The sequence below is a fragment of the Neofelis nebulosa genome, chromosome 11 (genome assembly GCF_028018385.1).
Source record: "Neofelis nebulosa isolate mNeoNeb1 chromosome 11, mNeoNeb1.pri, whole genome shotgun sequence".
NCBI classification, from domain to species: domain Eukaryota; kingdom Metazoa; phylum Chordata; class Mammalia; order Carnivora; family Felidae; genus Neofelis; species Neofelis nebulosa.
In genome coordinates, this window is record NC_080792.1 from 66588851 (window position 1) to 66608317 (window position 19467).

General features: G+C 51.3%; 2 protein-coding genes across 6 annotated transcripts in view; one reads left to right on the forward strand and one right to left on the reverse strand.

Moving 5' to 3' along the window:
* The window catches only part of CDC45 (cell division cycle 45), a 33639-nt gene extending 19165 nt beyond the window's left edge, over positions 1 to 14474 (forward strand). For 3 of the 5 annotated variants that reach the window (XM_058692981.1, XM_058692983.1, XM_058692985.1), the window contains 7 exons: positions 534 to 695; positions 6172 to 6310; positions 6394 to 6477; positions 8047 to 8165; positions 10687 to 10763; positions 12677 to 12743; positions 14346 to 14474. In XM_058692981.1, coding sequence (XP_058548964.1) covers positions 534 to 695; positions 6172 to 6310; positions 6394 to 6477; positions 8047 to 8165; positions 10687 to 10763; positions 12677 to 12741 — 646 coding nt within the window. In that variant the 3' untranslated portion in view covers positions 12742 to 12743; positions 14346 to 14474. Of the gene's footprint in view, positions 1 to 533; positions 696 to 6171; positions 6311 to 6393; positions 6478 to 8046; positions 8166 to 10686; positions 10764 to 12676; positions 12744 to 13256 lie in introns of all 5 variants that reach the window. The other 2 variants (XR_009251117.1, XM_058692982.1) reach the window with 2 other exon arrangements.
* Positions 14475 to 17101: 2627 nt separating this feature from the next.
* On the reverse strand, positions 17102 to 18622 carry CLDN5 (claudin 5). Its single transcript, XM_058692988.1, has one exon. It carries the CDS (start codon positions 18417 to 18419, stop codon positions 17763 to 17765), a length of 657 nt encoding a protein of 218 aa, XP_058548971.1. The 5' UTR covers positions 18420 to 18622; the 3' UTR covers positions 17102 to 17762.
* Positions 18623 to 19467: the final 845 nt, after the last annotated feature.

Here is a 19467-nt window from a genome sequence, read left to right on the forward strand (position 1 = left end):
TGCAAAAACAAGAATACACAAGCAAATATGACCTGTCTAATCTTTCCCAAAGTTTTGAGTTCTCTTGGTTTAAAAGTAGGTCCAGGTCTAGAGAAGTCCGGGTCCTTACATCCTGGGGCTGAGGTGTAGACCTCTAGGTCAACCTGGTCTATCCCTGACTGGACACAGGAAATAGCTGTGGGAAGGGCCCCCTGAGGCCAGGTTCAGGCACGCTCTGCCTAGAGGGTCCTGTGGCTGCTTCTAGCATCCTGGGACATGGGAGGGGCTGCACACACATCTCTGCTCTTTCCCCCAACCAATAGGACAGCTTTGGACAAGGCACTCAGTGCCCCAGGTTACAGGGCTATTATGTCAGGTCTTCTCCCCCCCTCCATTCTTGGACCACAGTGGTCTTGCCTTGTGCATTAGCAGGGGCTAGGGAGAGACAGCCGTACATCTGCTGGCCTGGCCTGGCAGTGAGAGCTCACCCACAACTTGAGAGCACTCCCACATGCACACAGGGATATCAGCCATGTTGCTTGCTCCCATTGCAGGATGAAGGACATGCGCGTGCAGACTTTCAGCATTCACTTCGGGTTCAAGCATAAGTTCCTGGCCAGTGACGTGGTCTTTGCCACCATGTCACTGATGGAGAGTCCCGAGAAGGACGGCTCAGGGACAGATAACTTCATCCAGGCTTTGGACAGTCTCTCCAGGTAGTGGGCCACTATTCCTCATCCTAATACTCTTCAAGGAGGCAAGTCACAGGAACCCCAGGGGCATGGGGGTGACTGTGTCCTGCAGAAAGTAATCGCAGTCCACCAGGGGAGCATGTGACACATTTCCTGTCCATCTTCCTCTCAAACCCTTTGCTTCTCCTTTTTGATTTTTAATCGTTTTTTACCTCCTTGACCTCTTCAGTCATTATTTGTGGTGTTTATTCATTCTTGTGAGTTTTTTTCTAGTTTAATCTTCATTTATCAATTATTTGCCTCTTATTTCTAATTTTTTTATTTCATTTCCTGAGATGTCTCATTTTATGTTTTGTTTTTAATGTGTCTGAGCTTGCTTTGAAATAGAACATCACAGTGTTGACCTTCTGGGGGCACATCTTTCTAGAGTACTTGCATTATCGATATAGGTATGCTATTCTCCCTATTCCCTTTTTTCTGATAGTAACTGAGAGGATTTGACCTTGCTCCTTGTCTGTTTCTCATTTTTTGTGTGTAAATTTAGCTTCCCTGACTTTCAGAGGAGGCATGATTCAGACAGCTTTCTAACTTCAGAGAACTACCACTTCTGTTGCTGTGCAGTGTTAAAAAATGTAGGGGTCTGCTTTCTGGGGTTTCCTGCCCTGTTCCCTGACATACTTTTTTTAAATAGTTTTACTGAGTTATAATTCGTACACCATATAATCCACCCATTTAATGTGTACAATTCAGTGGCTTTTAGTATATTTACAAGGTTGTGCAAATATCACCACTACCTAATTTTAGAACATATTCGTTGCATCAGAAAGAAGCCCCCCATTCCCCTTAACCATCACCTCCCAAATCTCCCATCTCTCTGAGCCCTAGGCAACCACTAATCTACTTTCTGTCTTCATAGATTTGCTATTTTGGACACTTCGTATAAACGGGATTGAACAATACATGTCCTTTTATAACTGACTCCTTTCACTTAGGCTAGTGTTCTCAAGGTTCATCCATGTTGCAACATGAAGAAATTTCCTTACTTTTTCTTGCAAATAAGACTCTATGGTATGGATATACCACATTTTATTCGTCCATTGATCAGTGATAGTTTATACCTTTTGACTGTTATGAATAATGCTGCCATAAATACGCATATATAAGTTGTGTGGACGTGTTTTCATTGCTCTTGTGTATATGCCTGGGGATGGAATTTCTGGGTCGTATGGTAAGTCTGTTTTATCTTTTGAATAATGGGTAGACTGTTTTCCAAAGTGATTACATCATTTTACATTCCATCAGTAGTGTATGAGTTTGAATTTCTCCACACCCACGATAGCCATCCTAGTGTGAAGTGACGTGAAGTGGGATCTCATTGTGGTTTTGATTTGCATTTCCCTCATGGCTAATGATGTTGAGCAGCTTTTCATGTGCTTATTGGCTATTTGTAGATCTCATTTGGAGAGCTGTCTATTCAAGTCCTTTGTCCATTTTTAAATTGTCTTTATTATGGAGCTGTAAGAATTGTTTCCTATATTCTAAATATAAATCCCTTACCAAATACATGATTTGCAAATATTTTCCCCCATCCTGTGGGTTATCTTTTTACTTTCTTGATACAGTTCTTTGAAGCACAAGGTTTTAATTTCAGTCATATCCAGGTTATCCTTTTTCTTTTGTTTCTTATGTTTTTGATATTATATCTAAGAAACCACTTCACAGTTTTATAGTTTTTGCCTTTACATTAGGTGTATGATTCATTTGAGGTTAATTTTTGTGTCTGGTGCAAGGAACAGGTTCAACTTAATCCTTTTGTATGTGTACATCCAAATTGTTCTAATACCATTTGTTGAAAAGACTTCTTTCCCCCCACTGAATCATTTTGGCACCCATGTTGAATATCAGTGAACTGTAAATATGAGAATTTATTTCTAGACTCTCAGTTCTGTCCCATCAATTGGTGTATCTGTCCTTGTGGCAATACCACACGGTTTTGATTACTGTAGCTTTATAGCTAGTTTTGGTTATTCTGTGTTCCTTGAAGTTCCATATGAGTTTTAGGATCAGCTTGTCAGATACTGCAAAGAAGTCATATTGCTTTGAACCTATAGATAAATTTGGGGAGTATTGTTGTCTCAACAATAGGAAGTCTTCCAGTCCATGAACATGGGATGTTTTCCCATTAACTCAGATCCTCTTTAATTTTTTTCAAGAACGTTTTGTATTTTTCAGAGAATAAATTCTTTTTGTACTTCTTTTGTTAAATTTATTCTTTTTTTAAAATGTTTATTTATTTTGAGAGCACATTCACAAGCAGGGGAGGGACAAGAGAGAGGGAGAGAGAGAATCCCAAGCAGGCTCCACACCATCAGCACAGAGCCTAACTTGGGGCTCGATCTCACGAACCTTGAGATCATCACCTGAGCTGAGATCAAGAGTTGGATGCTTAACCAACTGAGCCACCCAGGTTGCCCCTGTTAAATTTATTCCTAAATATTTTATTCTTGGGACGCCTGGGTGGCTCAGTCGGTTAAGCGTCCGACTTCGGCTCAGGTCACGATCTCGCGGTCCGTGAGTTCGAGCCCCGCATCGGGCTCTGTGCTGACAGCTCAGAGCCTGGAGCCTATTTCAGATTCTGTGTCTCCCTCTCTCTCTGACCCTCCCCCGTTCATGCTCTGTCTCTCTCTGTCTCAAAAATAAATAAACGTTAAAAAAAAAAAAAATTAAAAAAATATATATATATTTTATTCTTTTTGACACTATGGTAAATGCACTTGTTTTCTTTATTTTTGTTTACTGATTGCTATTGCATAGAAATAGAGTTGCTTTTTGTATATTTATCTTGTGTCTTGCAACAGTATTGAACTTATTTATTAGCTCTAATAGTTTTTTTGTTTGTTTGTTTTTAGTTGTAATAGGTTTTAGTTATTCCTTAGGATTTCCTATATACAAGATTATGTTATCTGCAAATAGAGATGGTTTTACTTTTTCCTTTCCAACTGCTAGAACCTCCACTACAATCCCAGGTACATTTTTATCTGTACCTTCTTTTTCCTTTTTCATATTGTCTCTGTCTTACTCAATTTTGATTCCATCTTGGCAGTTTCTCCTCAGTGAGGGACCCAGAGTGGAAAGGAGCTCTGGCTGGTCAGAGCTAGACTGCTACGGCCCCCTAGTCTTTACCATGTCCCCTTGCACTTTATCACAGCTCCTGCACTCACCTGCTATTGGACAGGGTAAAACTCTCACTTTGAACCACTGTGCCCTAGTTGCCTGGTGTTTTTAAACATTCTTAGCTCTTGCTGCTTCTCTGCTCCCTCCCACACTAACTCCCAAAGATACACCGGTCTTATGGCCAGTTGGTGGTCTATTCCCCCTGCTTATGTTTTGGGGTCTACAGTGTTCCCTTATTCTCTTGTCGTGAGAGTCCTAGATTTTTGGTTTTACAATGTGGTTGCTCTATTTTTATCTAGAAATATAAGGAAATCCCAAAAACTATAGTATCAACTGTTGATGCCCTCATCCCAGAGTTGATGGAGCAGTTTTAGACATTGTTTACTGACTTCCTGCTATGACAGAATATTTATTCCTCTTTTGTGCTCCTTTCCCTTCCTGTGGCACTGTTTTTAGCTCCTTTGTAACTGTAACATACTTACATCTTGTTCTATCACCATTGTCTCTTTTCTCCCTACTTTGTAAGAAAAAGGTATTAGCATTCTTACTTTTCTCTTCCCTATACCTTCTACTTTGTGAAACCTATGCTTTTATATTTTTAGGGTTAATAACACTTGGTTAGAGAATAGAATGCAAGTCATCTCATCCTTGACTATAGATTTGATTCTAAAAGATGAAAATCAATGTTCCAGAATCACTCGTGTGCAGTGATTATGTTACTTTCTGATGCTGCTCTTTGTTTTTCCTGGAACTCTTAATTGCCTTCTTTATAATATCCAGTTTTTTCCCAAGCTCTACTTCCAGGAGCTATTCCTTGAGTCCCTTTTGTCTAGGAGAGCCTGGGGTTCTGCCTTCTGACACCAGCCTGGACCTGCAGCTCTCTAGGCCTGCTGTTCGCTGCCACCACTGATGTTTGGCACTGACTGTGCCAATCCCAGGCACTGACTGTGCCCTGGATTGGAGCCAGTGTTTCTTAGGGTCCTTGTCTTTGGTTTTTTCAGCCTTTCATTTTTTTAGAGCATACTTCTCTTTCTTTAAAGAAAGAGCACATAATGAGGTAAATGTTCTGAGTTCTTACACATCTGACAGTATCTTTATTCTACCCTCACCTGGTCCCTGGTATAGCTTGTATACAATTCAAGGTTGAAGGTAATTTCCTGTTAAATGTGGATTTTATTGCTCCCCTGCCTTCTAGCAGCCAGTGGTGCTAATTGAAGTCTGAGCTATCTTAGTTCTTGTTTCTTTATCAATGCCTCATACCCCACCTAAAAGAGCTTGCAGGACTTTTTCTTTTATTTTCAGTGTTTTGTCATTTCATAGTGATGTGTCTTGGGTAGATCTTGCCTCATGGATTGTACTGGGTTCTCAGGCGAGCCCTTTTGATCCAAAGCCCCAGATTTTTCAGCTTGGGAATGCTTTTGTACTATTTATTACTCCTCTCAAACATACATATGTGTTTTTTTTATTCTTTCTTTCCTGGAATAATGCTCTGTCTGATTTTTGCCTTATGTTTTCCATGTTTGTCTTATTCTTGGTGTTAAGGAAGCTTCTTGACTTTATCCTCTAGCCTTTGAGTGAATTTTTTATTTTTTTGCAATCACTTTACTTTCCACAAACACTTTGAGTTTCTGATTGTTCCTTTTTCATGGCATCCTGTTACTGGTTTACAAATATCTTAGTTGCCCAAATTCCTTTGAAGATTTTAATAAGAATTCATTTCAAGTTTTCTTTTGTTCTCCAAATTATCTCTGTTTCATCTAGGGTCACTTTTTCTGGGCATAGGCATTTCTCAAATACCTGGTGGTCCTCATGATCAAGAGGGGGAGCTGTGGAAACCTGGTGAGGCACTGGGTCTTTGGGTATAACATACAGGCTAGAAGGCATTGCTTCATCTTGGCAGGTCGAGAGCCAATATGACACTTTGAGACCTTTAACTTCTTGGTGCACTTCTCCACAGAGTTCATTTTAATGTATTTAGAGGAGAACCCTCCTTTCGTGGGGGGAAGGGTAATAATCCATCCGTCAGGTGAGGTGTCCCTGATTCTCCTCTTGGACCTTGCCCTGGCCCCTCTGTCAGAGCCCTCTGGACACCTTCCAGGTCCTGCTGGACAGTGTCTTCCCTCTGTTGGCTTTCAGTTTCCTGTCTTCTGATGCCCCTCCCACATCTCATGTTTGTCACTGGGTTTATGTATGTTTTATTCCTACCTTTCATATGAAAGGGAACTCAGGAGGGAAAGAAAGAAACTCTCATCCCCATATACCCTCCCAGGAGCCAAGTGCTCTGTTTGTGACTCTATGCTGAAGCTGTGTGTCTGCCGTGTTACAGGAGTAACCTGGACAAACTCTACCATGGCCTGGAACTTGCCAAGAAGCAGCTGCGAGCCACGCAGCAGACCATCGCCAGCTGCCTCTGCACCAACCTTGTCATCTCCCAGGGGCCCTTCCTCTACTGCTCCCTCATGGAGGTCAGGCTTCCTGTGGACAGCTGAGCACCAGGCCACACCTGCCAGCAGCCCCGTCTGACTGTCTCTGTGTCCTTCCCCTGCAGGGCACTCCGGACATTGTGCTATTTTCCAAGCCAGCATCCCTGAGCCTGCTCAGCAGACACCTGCTGAAGTCCTTTGTGTGTTCGGTGAGGAACTGGGTGGGTGGGTGCCAGAAGGTAGATGCCCAGAGCAGAGCTTGGACTAGGCGTTAGAGGCTGGCCTTGAGGTACTGGTGGCCATGCACCAGCTGTGGGGTCTGGGGAAAACACTCACTTTTTCTGAGCTGTGTTTTCCTCAGCTGACCCTTCGGAATCTTCCAGTTCCTAGAAGCTCTGATTTTGTTACTTGGCCATCCTGGTCTCTTGGACAAGTAGGAAGGGACCTCATGGAGAATGTGAGGCTACAGCTTATGTTCAGCTGTGGCAGATCAGGGAGAGATGAAGTTGGTTGTAGCACAGACTTGCTTCCTAGCAAAACTCTGTTTTCTGGGTTGGCTTTCCCTTTTCCATGTGTGGTTCCATCTTTTGTATGGCCTAACAGCCTTCTTTGCCTTGGCCTGGGACACCCACCCCTACCCAGCTAACATCAGGCTAACACACCCCCTGGGTATGATCACAAAAGGGATGATCCCACACATGTCAACAATCAAAGTCTTACTCTGCTTCCTGGATGACAGTTTACACTGGGGGCTACTCTAAACAAAATGTTTAATAGGATGTTGACATCTCATACCACTGAACTGACCTATAAGATGATTATCTGAGTATTATGTGAGGACAGTCAAATAATGACAAAAGTTGGACTAGGGACAAAACATGAGCTCTAAAGTTGTCTAAGCTTCTTTTATTATTTTTTTAGTGTTTATTTATTTTTGAGAGAGAGAAACAGAGTGTGAGTGGGGGCAGGGCAGAGAGAGAGAGGGAGACACAGAATCTGAAGCAGTCTCCAGGCTCTGAGCTGTCCGTACAGAGCCTGACATGGGGCTCATACTTACGTACCACGAGATCATGACCTGAGCCTAAGTTGGACGCTTAACCAACTGAGCCACCCTGAAGCCCCTGTCTAGGCTTCTTTTAAATCTCAGCCTCCTTGTTTACCAGTTGTGTGATGTGAGGTCAATTATTTGATCTCTGGCCTCAGTTTCCTCATCTGTAAAATGGATGAATGAATATCCACTTCACAGGACCCATCATTTATCAAATATTCCTTAAGCAGTCACCACCAGCCAGGCTCTGATATCATAGGGTGACCAATGACCCTTGGATACCCTTCAGTCCTGGACAAATCAGGATAGTTGGTCACCTCTGTCATAGGGTATGGGTGCAATGGGTACAGCAGTGAAGGAAACACTTGAGTCTCCATGTTGAAGGCAGATGCATGCTGGCAAGGGGACAGATGACGAAAGATTATGTGTGGTGTCAGATGGTGGCACGCCATGGAGAAGCTGAAGCAGGATGACGGAGGGGGGTTGGTTGGGGGGGGGGTCCTAAAGGAGGTGAGGGAGGGAACAACCAAGGGACACTGGCACAGAAGGAGGCTAGGAATAGGGTGTCACAGCGTGGGGGGCAGCTGCATGGGGACTTGAGCATCTGTGGTGAGAGAAAGCTCCTGGAGGTTTTTGGAGAGTGGGTGGCTGGCCCTGTTAGAGCTTCTAGGCATGGAGTGGTGCGCTTGCCCTATGGGGCTGTGACTAAGGGTGCAATTTACCTCCGCAGACAAAGAACCGGCGCTGCAAGCTGCTGCCTTTGGTGATGGCCGCACCCCTGAGTGTGGAGCAGGGCACTGTGACTGTGGTGGGCATCCCCCCAGAGACCGACAGCTCAGACAGAAAGAAGTGAGCTGGGTTCTGCATCTCCTGGGAGTTGGGATCTCAAGGGGTGTCATTGGCCCATGGGTTCTGCTGAGTTGGGTGATCTTTGCCCTCAACGCCACACCAAGGATAGCCTTTTCCACCATGTGGCGGGACTGTGAGGGTTTAAATATGTGGGCTGCAGGTTAGCCACTGAGCCTCTGCCTTACCCCTTGACTGGACTTTTGAATTCTTTTAGTTTGTTCAAGGCCTCCCAGACAAGAGTGGCTGGCTCTTCCAGGATCCAGAATGGGCTCCGCACCTACAGTGAGGTGTGATAAAGTATCCTGGCTCTGTGTGGCCTTGGGCAGGAGCCCCAGCCCTTCCTGGGCCAGAACCCTCTTCCGAGGTACAAATGGTTTATACTGAAAATCTGAGGGGTTTCAGGTCAGCCACCCCAGAAATTAGGCTTCACCTGTAAGGATCCTTGAGACCAACTCTGTACAATGCCTTCAAAACATTCATGAGTGATCACCATCTTGTTTGGGCCTCACACTAACCTTTGAGGAGATCCAGGCAGTGTCTCCCATCCCTTCCCCCACCCCAGTGAGTCAGAGTCACTATTCACTAAATCCCCACTTCAGGCATTTGCCAAACATTTAAAAGTTTAGTTGTAAGAGCTGAAATACCAAAGATCATTCACTAGAGTGTGTGCAGGGGCGTGCACACCCAGGCTGCCTACCTGCCAGCACAGAGTTGCCATTCCAAAGTTGAGCTCACTTGCACTCCCATGGTTTGGGCAGCAGGTGGAGAATCCAGCACACCACCACCACCCCCCTACCGCCCGCATGCCGGCAGAAGCCTGCAGAACTGCTGTAGTCACCCAGACTGTGGGGTGATGGCTCCCTGTCCTCCTTCAACCTTTTCTTTATTTAGCGTCTAGGAAACGTTTTGGACTTTCGTCAGTGGTGTACTTCTGCATTTTGTTTTCTTACCGAGTATCAGCCCTTTATGCACATTTTTTCAAAAGTGACTTAAAGCAGTAGGAAACCTGTTAAATGAAGGTGACAGTTTATCTGTCATCTTCTATTGGATATTCAGGCTGTTTTTAACTTTTTGTTATTATGGACATTGTACCAGTGGGTTTGTGAATGCATAGGTTCATCTTCTTGTGCTTTTGAGAAGCTTCTCCCACCGTCTTCTAAACGTCTTCCCTGCATCTGTTGGGCTGGGTTCTCATTCTCCTCCTGCAGCAAGGTCAGGTTTTCTCCTGCCCACTCCATCCAGACATTGTATTGGCCAACAGGCAGGGCCTTGAGGGGCTCCCCAGTTCTCCCTGCTGCCCCCTTCATGCTCTGCATAGCCAGAGAGCCCTGTGACTAATCCCAGGGGCTATGTGTGACCATCCTTTGCCTCTCTGGCAGAGTCGCAGTGCTCCCCAACACATCCCAAGAGGTGACCTTGGTCAGATACTGAGTGACAGCTGGCAGCAAGACACCTAGCCCCCAAGTGGGGCAGCTTGGGGACTAAGGACCACTAGTGTCTTGTGCTCCTCAGTTTTCCCAGTTAGCTCTTATTGGCCTCTGCTGTGGAAGACGCTGGTCTTGGATCTGGATCAATCCTAGCTCTGGTTTGTGAGCTTTGACCTCCTTTTGTGTCTGCAAAGGCCATTTAGGTAGCAAGTTGGGAGAGACAATGGACTTTTTTAAGACAAATGCTTCCATGTTGCTGGGCTGCTTTCCAAAGCTATGCCATGGGTCTTGGATTCAGTCATACGGGGTGGAGCTGGCCAGGGGCTCCTGGGCTGTGTTCTCAAGACAGCCAGCAAGCCCTTCCCCCACAGGCCACCACAGCTGCCTGCGTCCTCACTCCAGTTATCAATCTGTTGCTGTATGTGACTGTGGTTAGTGGTTCACTCTGGCTGGTATGCAGTCTTGAGTGAGAGTTGCCACAGAGGTTTGAAGCACTCGCCCCTCCTCTTCCTGTTCTCCTTGACTGTGACCAGCCCAAGAGTCCCTTCCCCGTGATGCTCTCCCTCCACTGCCAGCCCTTACTACCTGCAGCAACCCTGAGCCCCCAGGGGTTGGGTGTGCCTCCCTGCCGCACACCTGCACCCTTGATGCTCCTGCGCCCCTGAGTTGTGGCCGCACACTGTAGCCCGGCCCTGCAGGCTCCTCCCATCTCCACCCTGTGTGTGACCCAGCCTTGGCTGAGACTCCCATCCCAGCATGCCTCCCATTGAGCCTCTGCTTCTCCTGTCCCAGCTGCCAGCACGGTGGCAGGCATGAGAGAGGCTAAGTCAGGGCATATCCTGGGAGGTGCCCAGGGACACTCATGCCCTGAGGGCTGAACAAGGTCCAGCTGGATGCTGAACAGCAGCAAGAGAAGGTGACTAGTGAGTGTGGGTGAGACCTCAGAGGACAGTGGCCCAGGAAGGAGTATGAGTGCCAACAGGTAGACCCGGCGGCCAGGGAGGAGTCTGGGCCAAGTCTAATGTCTGTTCTGGGGACTTAGGAAGGTCCATTACAGTGGATGGGTTCCCAACAGACCTTTTATATGTCTGCAGCTTTTTTGGGCGGGCGTTTGAGAAGGCAGCAGAGGGCACCAATTCTCGGACACTGCACAACCATTTTGACCTCTCAGGTAAGAGTTTGTGTACTGGGGCCCTTTCAAGGTCAGCGCTGGCCTTGAACTAGGGAAGCTGGCATCACTAGAAATACCTTGCAAGCAGCCCTCATTTTTTCAGAGCCAGCCCCGGACCAGGTGGCTCAGGGAGCTCTAGGATGCCCCTGCCTCTGGTGGGCTCCCAGGGCAGAGAAAGAACGGGTATTGCCCATAGAGCCATAAGCCTGGCTTCGGCCTTACAGTCCAGCCCTTGAGACCACTTCACGAAGGAGTCCCGAGGACTGGCCTCTAGAGCCTCCTGGGCCAGCCTCACCCATCAGGGTCACCTGCCTCTTCTGTGGGTATGGAAACAGGGCTTATGGCAACCCAAGAGCACTGCCTCCAAGGCTATGCTGGCCACCACTGCAGGCCAGCAGCTCTTATCTGTGTTATCATGAAGGGTCCCACGTAGTCCTGTGACAGTCCAGGGGGTGGCTTTGCAAGCTGGCCAGTGCCCCCCCCACAACACCCCACAGTTTTCTCCATAGGCCAGCGTGGAACATGGTTGACATTTAGCCATATTTACTTTTTATTCTCACTGACAGATTTTTAAGTAAAACAGACATGGTGACCCCTCACCCTTTGTATTAGTGTGCTCGGACTGCCGTAACAACATACGTAGACTAGGAAGTTTAAACAACAGAAGTACATTTCTCACCGTTCTAGAGGCTGAAGTCCAAGATCAAAGTGTACACAGGGTCGTTTTCTTTTGAGGCCTCTTTCCTTGGTTTGCAGATGGCCGTCTTCTGGCTGTGTCCTCACACAGTCGTCCCTCTGCGTCTGTGTCTTTGTCTCCTTATAAGGGCCCCAGTGAGACTGGATTAGGGCTCCCCCATATGACCTCATTGAACCTAAACACCTTCAAGAGCCCACTCTCCAAATAAAGCACATGCTGTCTGAGGCGCTGGTGGCTAGGCCTTCTACTCAAGAACTTGGGGAGAATATACTTCAGCCCATAACCCCCATCTGTGAGAAAGAACAGTGTCTTTCATCACCATCAGCTGATTTGTTACAATGAGTCCCTGCCATCAGTGACCCAGTGTTTATCCCAGCTGTCTCAGTCATCTAAAGCCAGCTCTTTCATGCTGGGCCCACTTGGGCTGTGGCTCTATGTTGGGTGGGTTCAACCCCAGCAGTAGCACACACAATGTGGGAGATGTTGGTGCTGGCTGGCCTGCAAGATGTCCCAGCTTCTCACAGAAGATTTGTGGGCTGGGAGTTACTCGGCTTCCCCCATGGGTGGAGAACAGTGAGGAGGGACACGGCAGAGGGAGCCAGGCCAGCACCCACCTGGGTACACTGGGCCTGGGGTTCCAGATGGCTCACAGGACCAGGCTGGTCCAGTTTTGCCCTGTTTGATGAGGGTCCATGTGCTTGTCTGAGTCTGATGGCCCCCAGAAATGGAGGTAGTTCACATCGTGTCCCCCTTGTGCAGAAGAGAGCACTGAAGCCGAGAGACTTGCCAGAGCAAGACTCAGGGCCTCCTGCAACCCACAATGGGGCAGGGCTCTGTGTCCAGCAGGATGGGAAGGCCTGTCTCTGCCTAGATCTGTTCTAAACTGTCACATCCCATGTCCCCCTTACTGGCTGTCACTGCCAGTCTCCTAGCTGCCCAGAGGGTCCTCCCCATAGACTATAAGCCCAGCTAGCCTCACTAACAGGCAGTCAGCAGTTTCTGAGGATTAAATACAGACAGTGAAGTACAACCTCTGAGTTCAAAAATTTCCAGGCCTCAAGGAGCTGAGTACATTTTGAAATGTGCTGGAGGGTGGTTCCCATCTTGGATGACTCGGAAGAAGGAGTTCAAACACCCTGACTTGTTTTTCCTACTGCTCCCTCACCCTCAGCCCTACTCCTCCACCTCACGAGGTGTTTTTCTTTCATTACTTCAGTAATTGAACTGAAAGCAGAGGATCGGAGCAAGTTTCTGGATGCACTTGTTTCTCTCCTGTCCTGATGGTGAGATGTGGGGGAGGGGTGGGTGCTGGAGAGTTTAGGGGGGCTCCCCAGAAGAGGCTGGGGGTGGCCCTGCCACAAAGCCAGCCTTGTTGAAGTGTAAAGAGGGCCCCTCATTCCCTGCTTTGAGTTTTTCCTCCTCAAGCCAGGCTTTTCTACTTGGGTTTCAGACCCAAGCAGTGTTCTAAGATTTGGGACCAACACATTTTTCCCAAGGATGTCCCTGGGCTGGCAGCAGTGCCTCAACGGGGCATTTTTGAAAGAGCTAATTTCATTAAGCTTCCTGGGACTCCTTCAGCAAGAGCTGGCATTTACCCTCTCCTGACCACACTATGGGCTGGGCATCAGTGAGTGAAATGCAGGCCTCCTGGCACTGCCGGGAAAGAGGGTGACCCCTGTGGGCGAGGGGGGCAGGGGAGGGACACCTGGAGCTTTGCTGCTTTTTGCAGCATTGTATCAGGCTCTGGGCAAGAGCCCACAGAGGCTCCTATCTGGGCTCTTGTGCATTTGACTTAGGAGAAAACAAAGCTATTGGCAGCCACTCATCGATAACTATAAAATGTCATCTCTGTGGGCCTGCACCAGCATGAGGCTGTCACTGGCAGTCCACAGTGATGCTCACCAGCCGGGGCTCTTTCCAGTGCCACTCATGCCATCTCTCTTGAAGGGCCCCCCCGCACAGTGGATGCTCATACCCAGCCCTGCATCTCCTTGAGCCCTGGGCTGGAGCCACTGCTGTGGTAGACAGGCCTTGTCAAGACTCTGAGGTAGGGGTGCCCTTGTTCTGGCCCAGGGTCTTCCCGCTCCCCCACCATCCATAGTGAGTTGGAAACTGTGGAGGGCAGGTGCCTTTCCCCTGTCAGGGCCCCAGTGGGCTCTGCTGAGAATGATATAGGGGGTCTCAGGGACCCCAGAGTCCCTCTTTCAGAGTAGGCTAGGGCATAAAGGGGTTCGTGTTGGGGAGGAACTTTGGACTCAGACCCTTCGGGTCTTCAGCAAGGTCTGTTGGGTACCTCACCAGGCTATGGCGGGTTCCTCATCTGAAGTGGGGCTAACACCCCTTGGACAGTGAGCACTGAGCCTTCAGATGGGGGCAAGGTGTAAGTTTATGACCCAAATCAAAGGCTACAAGTGGGGGCTTTTGGGCGGGGGGCTGGTATTTCAAGCATACTCCTCCCCTGCGGCCTGCTCAGTGATGCCACTGCTGCTGTGTGCCCTGCCACCATGACAGCGTGCACAGTGAGCCAGCCAGGAAGGTGGGTGGGGGGACAGTACGGGGAGACGTTCCAGGCCAGGGGAGAAACCTTGTGAAGGTACCACGGGGCTGAGACTGGACAGGGCACTGGCAGGGTCTGCAGGGCGATATAGTGGTGGAGGGCCATGAGGCCTTGGAGGTCCTCAAGCAAATGACAGCCTGGACCTGGCCAGTGGGCACTTCAGTTCTGGGGCGGCCCTCCACCCATGGTCACCACTCCTCACCTGTGTGAGTGGTGGAGGCTACTCAGAAGCAAGCCCAGCATGTCAGAGGCAAGGCCTGAGCAGTTTGCTTAATTTGGAAAGACGTTAGAATTGTTTGAAATTTACTTTTTTTTTTTTCTTTTCTAGAGTTTGATTTCTTCTGATGCGTCCTCCTTCTCCTAATTTATATTAACTGGGTTTTATTTAGACTATAAGTTATGGACATGGTTTTAGACACCCACAGTGGGTTTTTAATGGAATAAAATGTTTGTTTTAGCTTTGGTGCCTCAGTCTTGGCTCTGGTCATAGGGACAGCACTTGTTTTTGTCTTGAGCCTTCTGTGGATGTGGAGGAGCCTTTTCCTGTGTCCTGGGTAACCTCAAGGCCCAGCAGTAAACAGCATGTGGGGGGCGGTGGCCTACAGGCTCCCTGGAAAGCAGGGGGGGTGGATGTCGGGTGCCTCAGCACCTGGGCCTCTACATACTTCCTGCGCTGACCACTGCCCAGTGATGCCAGCCAGGACCTCACTCTGCTCTCCCATCACTTCTTCCTGTCCACTTGGCCTTGGCAACATCTCAAGCCCACATTCTTGACCGTGTCCCCCTGCCAGGCCCACCCTCCCACAGCCATCATCTTACCCTCCAGCACCTCCTGTCCTGGCACCCCCATAGACACACAGCACCCCCAGGCTACTGGGAGAGTCAAGCAGATAGCAAGGGCACAGTCCTCACCTGGGAAGGGTGTGGCTGGCTAAGGGACCCTGGACGGAGATGGCTTAACTGGCATCCGGGTCACAGAAGGTTCGAGCAGGACAGGACCTTGGCAACTTTCAGAGTCTTCAGAACAGCAAGAGTTCTCAGTCGGGAGCTGTGCGATCAGTTGCTGGTCCCACTCTCCCAGATGTCCCCAGAGCCCTGGCAAGGGTTGAGGGAATCTGGAGGCAAGGAGGATGCCATTCCTGCCCTTTAGGTAAGAGAGAGCTGTTGACATAAGTGTCTGAGGCTATCTGGCTGTTCTGCCTGGAGTGAGGGTGCCAGGGAAGCAGGCTAGAGTGACACAGCCACCTGGGTGTGGTGCCTGGGGCCCTGGGCAGGAGGAAGCAGAGTGGTTTGGGTAGGCTTTAAGTTGGTGGAAAGCCCCAGTGGCCTGGAACTGAGGACATGGGTGGCTAGGTCTAAGGGTGAACTTTGGAAAGGGGCATAACCTTTGGAAAGGTTGGCTGCATTGGAGGCTGGCTCCTCCTGCCTGACCTCTAGTAAATGGAATGTGTTCCTGGCTGGCCTGGCATGAGTCAGGCAGCAGCAGCCTAACTCCTCAGGGCCCTCAAACTGCCCACCTTGGCCATTCACATCATTGGGACTGTGCTTATGCCTGGGTCCCAAAGGAGTCAGAAAGCTCTAGGCTTGTGTGGGTTGTAGCCTTGGGCCTGCACTCCTGGCCAAACACCAGTGTGGCTAGCCCCAGGAGTTAAGGACCTTTGTTTCAGCAGCCCCACCAAGAGCCAAGGCCCCAGATCCACACACTCTTGCATTTGAGGGTTGTTCTGTGGTCCTGGCTGCACAGGCCCGGGGGTGGCTACTGAGGACCTCTATGCTATGGGACCCATCTCGCTGCAGCTCATCCCATTGCAGGGAGCTCAGGCCACCCAATAGTTCATCTCACCTGGCTCTGCTGCAAACCCTGGGATTCAGAGCAGTGTTCGTCGCAGCTGTCCTGAGCCCATATTCTTGGGTTCTTCTTCCCCACAGTGGGGAGTCTGGCCAGGCTTGGGAGACTGCTTGCCACTGGATTTGGCCCAAGCATTTCTGGACAGGGTCCCCAAGGCCAGGGTTGGGGGCAGATGCCAAGCCTTTCTGCTGCCTGGGCTTGGAGCTCCTCCCTACAGACCCCTCCCTCCCCCCATCCACGGCTGTCTTTTGCCCTGGCCTTTGGCAGAAGTAAAACTGCTTTCATTCAAAGCACCTAGAATGGGGCTGGAAGCAAGGAGCTCTCAGTGACTGCAATAGATAACTCTGGTGTGCTCTGTTCTCCTGTGACCCCCCCCCCCCCCAACCCCTGACTTCCTGGCCCAGGCAAGTACTGGCTCCCAGGGGTCCCACTCACAGGAGGAAGGTTACACAGGGTGCTCCTGGCAGGGGCTGGCACAGAGGTGCTAATGGTCAGTACAACTCTGGGCTGGTTGCCAGGCCAGCTACATGAGTATGGGCCCTGCAGAGTCTGCGCTGACTGGCAGAAGAGCCAGGACAAGGGTCTGGAGCCTGGCCCGGGCACTCTCTGGGCAACCTGCACAAGTGCCTCCTCCCCATAGCAACGTGCTTGTGGACCTACAGCTAGCTCTGCTGGAGCCAAGCACACATCCTGGAGTTGCCTGTTCCTGCTGCACTGTTGACTGAAAGGTCCCAGCCAGTGTTTTACAGATGTCTGGTCATTTGCTGTGATCCACAGATAGGCAAGCCCTGAGAGCGCTGGTGGAAAACACCCAACCTGTGGTGCATGGAGCCGGGCCTCTCAAAGCCAGCAGCCTGGCAGCCCACCCTCAGCACTTCCTGCATCTGAAAATGCCACACTCTGGCTGGTGGCTGGGGGACCTGGGATGGGGGAGTAATTTCCAACCTGCATCCTCTTCTGGGGTCTGCATCACCCTCCTGCCCCAGGCTCTTCTAACTACAGATCTCACCTTCCTGGGTTGCTATGAGCTGTAGCTGTTTTTCCCATCCAGTGGGAAGGTGATTGAGTGGCAGGGAGGACCAGGGATAAGGCCATACATCTTCTGGGTCCCAGGGACAGCCCTGGGAGGTCTCCAAAAAAGCCTTTCAGGGAGGAGTGGGTGGGTGGGTGGGTGGGTGGATGAGGGGTGCTGCTGGGCACTGGCAGTGACTGGACAGAGGACAGGACACAGGTGGGAGGGTATTCAAACCATTTACTAAGCAAATTCTTACCCTCCCCCACAAGCTGCAAAGGAGGGCAGGGCCCTAGCTCCCCACGCAGGATCTAGTGCCCATAAGCCTCTCCTGGGGAGCTGCCAGGGTGAGGCAGGGAGGTCCAGGCCAAGTCTTTCAAGGCCCCCTGGGCTCAGGCCCCAATCTTGGGGTAAAGGTCGGTTGTATACAGCCCTCCGGCAGTCCAGGCTGGGGTCCCTGGGCTTTCCGTCTGCCTGGCTGGAATCAGCAGGAGCCGCTGGGGAGGATGGCGGGATCCAAGACCCTGAGGGTTGGGGAGGAAAGCGGCATTTCGGTCCATTGTCCATTCAGCCTAAGGAACCCCGCGCCCCACTCACATCGGAGCAAGTTCTGCGCACCGAAAAAGAAACCGAGCAAGTCCTTCCAAGTGCGTGGCTCCTGTTCCGGGCAGGGTCCGGCTAGTGGCCGTAGAAGAGAACGGGCTGCGGGCGCGTGAAAGGTCTCAGTCGGCCGGTGCGCCGCGTCCAGGCGCAGAACCGGCCATTCCGCAGAGACTGTGCGCCGCACCACCTAGCATAGGCTGCGGTCCATGCACGACGCCCCTGGCCAGTCGTTCCGTTTGCGGGAGTGGCCGGCGTGAGGGGCCCCGCCGAGTCCAGCGCCCTCAGACGTAGTTCTTCTTGTCATAGTCGCCGCTGGCCGTGGGCCGCCGCGGAGCGGAGTACTTGACCGGGAAGCTGAAGTCGGGGCGGCCAGCGCAGACCCAGGCGCCGCAGCACACTAGGCCGCCGCCGCACATGAGCAGCGCCGAAGCGGCCCAACCAATGTACAGCGCCGCGCCCAGTTCGTACTTCTGGGACATGGGCACGGTCGGGTCGTAGAACTCACGGACCACGATATTGGCGAACCAGCAGAGCGGAACGAGCGCCAGCAGCCCGCAGAGCGCGTAGAGCGCGCCGCCTGTGAGGGCCACGCGCGCTTTGGCCGGGCCTGGGGCCACGCAGGTAGTGCACTGCGCGCCCGCCAGGGTCACGAAAAGCGCGACAAGCGCCAGCAACACGGCGCCCACAGTGAGCGCCCGCGCCGCCTGCACCTCGGTGCTCAGCGCCAGCACCGAATCGTACACCTTGCATTGCATGTGCCCGGTGCTCTGCACCACGCACGACATCCACAGCCCCTTCCAGGTGGTCTGCGCCGTCACGATGTTGTGGTCCAGGAAGGCAGTCACCTGCCACATGGGCAGCCCGCACGCCAGGATCAGGCCCACCCAGCCCACCAGGCACAGCACCAGGCCGAGGATCTCCAGCGCGGCCGACCCCATGGCTGAAGGCGAGATGGGCGCCCGACGGCCCCCGGGCCTCCGGGCCTCCGGGAGGGCGCGGCGGTGCCTCGGTGGAGCGGCTTTGTAGCCTGAGAGGGCCCTGGTGCCTCTGCGCCCGGCTCACTGCCGGCTCACCGCCTCCCGTCCGCGGCTCCAGCAAGTCTGCTCCACCGCCTCAGAACTGCGGGCGCCTCCGGGGGGGGCTTCCCATTTGAAGGTTCGGGGGCGGACACTGCGCTGCGGATCCAGCCCCTGGTCCGCGAGTAGCCAATCCGTGCACCGGCCGTCGACCCTCAACCAATCACAGCCGCCCCCGGCAGCCGGAGTTAGGGAAACAACTGCCTCGGGGGTAGCGGAGGGCGCGGGGACCACTCCTCTCCCGGCCGCCGCCCGGCTCTTGTCCAGAGCTGGCTCCGGACTGACCTGGGGTAGCTGGACGCGCGCTCTGCGGGCCCCCACTCCCTGTGTCCCAGCCTCTCCATTTCAGGGAGCTGTATGACTGCACCAACTTCTCCGGCTACATCCAGGAATAAGCCCGAAGGTCTCTACACCCAAGCCAGCTCCACTCTACCCCTCACCATCATCGCCTTGCAGAGGCTTGCGTTGCAGACTCTTGTCCACCGACAGCTCCTCCTATTACTCCAGGAATCTCGCCCTGGAGTCCAGTCGCATCCCCAGTCCCTTCTCTGCACCTTTACTGCGCAGTTCCTCTCTGAGTCCTGGCACTGTGTCTCCCAGAGACCAGAAGTCCAGGCAGGCGTGTGTGGGTCTCCAACCCAAGGTCCTGCCCAGCGCCACTGCCCACTCTATCACCTTCCCCAATATGAAGCAGGTGGAACAGGGGCCTTTCCGCCGCCTCCGGAGACCCCCCACTCTGCCCCTGACGCTGGGGATTCCCGGACCTCCCAACCTTTGTGCTGGCTACTGCTCTTCCTGAGATGTTTCCCATCCCCCATTCTTTGAGGCCCAGCTCAGGCGACACCACTTTCAGGAAGTCCCCAGTGTTCTCCAGTGACTCAACAAACATGCTGTCCTTCTAGGAGCAGCC